The sequence below is a fragment of the Schistocerca cancellata genome, chromosome 1, assembly GCF_023864275.1.
Source record: "Schistocerca cancellata isolate TAMUIC-IGC-003103 chromosome 1, iqSchCanc2.1, whole genome shotgun sequence".
Taxonomy (NCBI): Eukaryota; Metazoa; Arthropoda; class Insecta; order Orthoptera; family Acrididae; genus Schistocerca; species Schistocerca cancellata.
The window spans coordinates 518,877,908-518,883,907 of NC_064626.1; the positions used below are offsets into that span (position 1 = coordinate 518,877,908).

General features: G+C 38.5%; 1 protein-coding gene across 2 annotated transcripts in view; it reads right to left on the reverse strand.

The window, feature by feature from the left end:
- LOC126178833 (kelch-like protein 38) overlaps positions 1-3,834 on the reverse strand; it is a 153,363-nt gene extending 149,529 nt beyond the window's left edge. The window contains exon 1 of one of the 2 annotated variants that reach the window (XM_049924562.1): positions 3,218-3,834. In XM_049924562.1, the coding sequence (XP_049780519.1) occupies positions 3,218-3,379 (162 nt within the window). In that variant the 5' untranslated portion in view covers positions 3,380-3,834. The remainder of the gene's footprint in view (positions 1-3,217) is intronic. The other variant, XM_049924563.1, reaches the window with a different exon arrangement.
- Between the last annotated feature and the right edge of the window lie 2,166 nt (positions 3,835-6,000).

Here is a 6,000-nt window from a genome sequence, read left to right on the forward strand (position 1 = left end):
TGGAAGTCAAATGTGGATGATAAACAGTTCAGACAGGAAGGGAATAAAAGCTTTTGGAATACAGCGCTATAGAACAAAAATGGTTCAAATGGTTCTAAACACTATGGGACTTAACATCTGAGGTCATCAGTCCCGTAGACTAAGAACTACTTAAACCTAACTAACCTAAGGACATCACACACATCTATGCCCGAGGCAGGATTCGAACCTGCGACCATAGCAGCAGTGCAGTTCAGGACTGAAGCGCCTAGAACCGCTTGGCCTCAGTTGCTACAGAACAATGCTGAAGATTAGATGGATAGATCAGATTACCAACGAAGAAAAGGCTTATTGAATGATTTTTGGAGAAAACAAATGTATGACAAAATTCACCGAAAGAAGAGGTTGGTTTACAGGACACATTCAGAGGCTTCAAAAAAATTGACAGTTTGGTATTGTATGAACGTAAAATTTGTACAGGAAGAACAATGTTTAACCAAATGGAAGTTGCAGTGATTGTGAAGAGAAAGAGGTTTGCACAGGATATACTAATACGGAAAGGTGCATCAAATCCAGTTTTTAGACCAAAGACCACAAAATAATGTGCTGTAAGAAGTATGACTAACTGTTTATTGCAATGTGGATAATTCATTACCATTATAAACCATTTTAAGTGAAATTCACAGATGTAGGCCAGATCCCACCAATTAAGTTATACTTCTGTATCTTAAAGGCAAATAAGATTCAATACTATGGGAAATACCAACAGGCTTAAAAAGGGAAAACTGAGATTTTGTCAAAATAACTAGCAAATACTTTTCTTAAGATGTTAAATTTACTAGTAAATACAGGCCCATGTCCTCAACAATAAAATGTTGGAAAGCCCACAAATATAACTCTTACCTCATTCATATTTCTATAAATTTATATTTTTAACACTGCAATATCTAAATACAAGACAGGCACGGTTTTTTAAAATTTCTTTGGAGATATTCTGAAAATTTTAAACGACTCTCCAACTACATGTGAACTCTGTATATTTTTTTTACGTTTTATCACAGCAGAATCTGTAAGAATGGATATTCTTACTTTTTCAGGGGTTTTACTGCCCTTGTTCTACCTACATTTATTAATGGAATCATTCAACTTATTTACATTTCTGTGTTCACAGAACAGTAGCATATGGATTTTGATAGCAGCTACATGCTTACAGCTTTATTGCTTTGAAAATGACATACAGTGCATGCTTTGACAAGCACCATACACACTTAAAAAAAAAAATCATAGGTAGACAATTCATGCTGTGCTCCTATTCCGCCCATACTCGATAAGTATTGCTACTTCTGAACTAGCTTACTCTCTTAATGAAAAGTGTCTACGACAATACAGTTCTAATTTTGTGGACATTTGTCTGGCAAGATTGGCAATGTTTTACGCAGCAAATGGTAGAATCTGTTTTTCTCTGAAAGTTAACTACATTTATTCTCCCATTCAATGGGAACTCTACTTATTCTGAAGCTTCTGACAGGGCTGAAACACCACCTTGAAATAAAATACCAGTTCCTGTGACAGAAGGGTGGAAAAAGGCTTTTAATCACACATTTACCTACTTACAGTCTTAAACGAATATGAGCAGTGTATGTGCAGACAATGGCAGGCTTTCTGTTGGAACTTCGTAACATACTGCTGCAAGCAAAACGATATCGTTAAAGGGCTCAACATACAGGGAGAACAGCTCTCAATTCGAATTACGATTATTATAATGCATTCAAATCTCCGTGATAAATTGACTTGTTGACAGTGTTTACATGTCTACATTAGCACCTAGGTACAGTCAAGTCAAAATAATGGGTATTGTTCACGATATCGTCAAATTGAAGAATGTTATGATTCAAATCCCAAAGAAAGCAGGTGTTGACAGGTATGAATACTAACAAACTATCAGTTTAATAAATAAGTCATGGCTGCAAAATACTGACACAAATTCTTTACAGATGAATGGAAAAACTGGTCAAAGCTGACCTTGGGGAAGATCAACTTGGATTCCGTAGAACTGTTGGAACACACGAGGCAATACTGACCTCATGACTTATCTTAGATGGTAAAGGAAATGCAAACCTACATTTCTAGCAGATTTAGACTTAGAGAAAGCATTTGACAATGTGACTGGAATACTCCCTTTCAAATTCTGAAGGCGGCGGGGATAAAATACAGGAAGGAAAGGCTATTTACAATTTGTACAGATACCAGATGGAAGCTATAAGAGTCTAGAGGCTGGATAGGGAAGCAGTGGTTGACAAGGGAGTGAGACAGTGTTAGAGCACATCCCCAATGTTATTCAATATGTGTATTGAGCAAGCTGCAAAGGAAACAAAAGAAAAACTTTGGTCAGAAATTAAAATCCACAGAAAAGAAATAAAAACTTTGACGTTTGCCAATCACACTGTAATTCTGGCAGAGACAGCAAAGGACCTGGAAGAGCAGTTTAATGGGATGGACATTGTCTTGAAAGGAGGAAATAAGATTAACATCAAGAAAAGCAAAAGAGGATAATGGAATGTAGTCTCACTATATCACGTGATGCTGATGTAATTAGATTAGGAAATGAGACACTTGAAGTAGATGAGTTTTGATTTTGGGGAGCAAAATGACTGATAATGGTCGAAGTAGAGAGGATATAAAATGTAGACTGGCTATGGCAAGGGTGGCGTTTCTGAAGACGAGAAATCTGTTAACATCGAGTATAGATTTAAATGTCAGGAAGTCTTTTCTGAAAGTATTTGTATGGTGAGTAGCGACGTATAGAAGTAGAGTTTAGACAAGACGGGAATAGAAGCTTTCGAAATGTGATGCTACAGAAGAATACTGAAGATCGGATGGGAAGATCGGGCAACTAATGAGGAGGTACTGAATAGAATAAGGGAGAAAAGGGAATTCGTAGTGCAACTTGAGTAGAAGAAGATATCGGTTGGCAGGACACGTTCTGAGGCATAAAGGGATTCCCAATCTAGTATTAGAGAGAAGCGTGTAGGGGAAAAATCTTAGAGGGAGACCAAGGGATGAATACATTAAGGAGATTCAGAAGGATGTACGTTGCAGCAGTTACTCTGAGATGAAGCAGCTTGCGCAGGATAGAGAGCTGCATCAAACCAGTCTCTGGACTGCAGACCAAAACATCATCGTCAAATATCACGACATTGTTATATGAATTGTTTATTATACAGTCGATGAAACTGACCTGCATATCAATAACTCTTTTATCTTTTTCAACAAAACGATGAGTAAACATAGCTTCAAAATATGGACTTCGCATAGCCAATTCTTTTCGCCTGCACTGAAATTCTTGGCCATTTATCCTTAAAACGACGTCCCCGCCATAGTCATCCTGTATCTCCGTCATAGTTGTTCGTAATATGATGTAGCATTTACTAAACTCTCTTACCGCCGACCACAAAACAACATACTACCACACTTTCAAACTTTTGTCACATGTCATAATACAGATATCAAGAGGATGTGTTCCATTGGTTAGAAAACTTTAATGTATGTTAATCAAACTGTTGCTTTTATGATATCGATATGCAGGTAAATTCAATAAGGAATTTCAGTCTGCATTTAAACATTCTGAGCTCTTCATATATTTCTCCACGTGGCGGTCCAATATTAGCAGGCTCTTCGCTTTTTAACTGTTTCAAAAGACTGATGAATAACACACTTGGAACCTGAAGACGAATTTCCACAGGCCATGAAAACTAGCACATGTATCCCCTCCATCAACTCTTCTGTAGATTTAAGCGCCAGCATCCGTGGGGTTACTGGGTTACCGTACGCACCGATAAATGTCTGTGTAAGTGACACGTGATGAAGAAGGTTCGCAAGTTTTCTAACACATGCAATGCATATTAAATGGATCCAAGAAACTCCTTGTTACTACTAGAGAATGCATGATGAATTTCATTTGAAGCATCGTGTTTACTCGATACATGAGAAGTAAATTTTGCGAAATTAACAGACTCAAATTCGATAAGGAAAACAACCCGAAACATTTTCAATGGCGTGAGCTTCCTAATGAAACCAGAGACTTTGAGTTTAACTAAAACTATTAAAGAGGACGTCTATAAAGGAGACTTCTTAGAAAACAGTTGTGTGTACTCCTTTAAAATATTGTTCAAGTGTGTGGGACCATCGCAAAAAGGACTAAGAGAGGATAATGAACACACACAAAGGAGGCCAGCATGATAGGTAACAAGATTCTCTTGCTGTTGGGAGGACGTTAGGTACGGTAAATCTTGATATACCTTAATCGGCAAATGCTTGAAGAGAGACGACAATTATCCAGCAAACGCCTATTTAGAAAGATTAAGAAACAGTATTACGTGAATAATCTAGGAATATACCTGTACTACATCTCCTGTGTGTTGCTCCTGTTGGGAAGGCACAGACAAGATTAGAGTAACCACCACGCAACCAAGGGCATTCACACATCATCCTTCCCACTCTTCAAACGCGAATGAAATGGGAAGAAGTACGAAAATGTGGTACAACATTAAATATCCCAAGCCACATTCTTTACAGTGGATTACAGAGTGTGAATGTACGCACTCTATTAAATGAATAATGCTGTTATAGCAATAGTCCTGCTGTCACTAATATGACATTGTCATCCCCAGTTCCACTTGTACCCTACAACACTGTGCAATTTGACAATGTTCACATTAAGAAATCGTTGGCAGAGGTGAAAAGGAAAAATAATTGCTAGAGCTAAACTGGAGTTTGAACACCTCTAGTTTAGAGGTGTAGCACTACACAACTGAGCCACTACAGATGTACTCTTTAGCCTGCCTGTGTTAGAGGTGGCCATGGCTGGGTATACCTCATCTACCTGTCTCAAGCTGCCAACCAGGTCGTTCACACATTTGGACCAGTACATGTCATACAGAGGGAAATACACTTTTCTGATTTTCATGCCATAAAAACACTTGTATGTATATGTATAAGACCGTCCTACATCTGTTTCTAAACTTATTTTTTTTTTATAAATGTTTTACTTTCGACATTAGAAGGGTAATCGTTATTTTTCATTTAGCATGATCTTTTTCGATGCAAAGTGTTTGTCAATCGATTTTGAGGAAAGTATTCGCTTATAAACCTGATTTGTTTTTCAACCGGTACTGCAGCTTCTTACCCACATAATAACCTACTTACCTTCCCATAATTCGTAGCAATCACAGTGAAATGATACTATTTGCAAAAACGTTCACTTGATTTTCTGATCTTCTATTAGAAAAAGGTCGTGGTGTATAGCTTTCAGTCCAGCATGTTCTAAACCACACGTTACTGCGAGTTAAATACAACTAAAACTACACTGGTGTGCAAAACGTACAGGCGAAAGTAACTTTCAAGTGATGTGTTACTGCCAAGTCATTTAGTTTGACGAAATTTGGATCATATAAGGAAAGAACTGCTAGAGTTTAGCACAGACAGTAACTGAAAGAAATATGCAGTGAAACGAATAGAAATGACACTTTTGTTCAAACACAATAATTACACTGAAGTCACTACGATTCACGATGGTCGCCTGGCGATTAAAAAAGATAGGACATGGTTCGCAATATGATGGGTGATTACTAATCACGAGGGTTGGCAATGCATGCCCCCTTGGCGTGTATTGACACCACCGAGTGTGGCGGTGCTAACGCAAGAGGTGGCCAGTGGCATACTGGTGGCTGGACTGGAACATTGATGCAAAGTATTTGTGGCAGCATGTGCACTGTCTCGGCGCGACTGCAGCTCAGCGCAGGGCGTGCAGGCAGAAAAGGAAACCTGCTGTGACTCTTGTAGTGGAAGAGAGTCCCCATCAGTGATGCTCACCCTTGTAAGCAGAAGTGTACAGCTTCAGTTTGCCTGCACAAGAGAACGACGGTACCTAATGGTTACTGCTAGTGTAATTGCTCTTCCTAAATAGCATCCAATATCAGCAAACCAGTTGCATCTTTACTTGTGGTTACTCATACTTTAGGT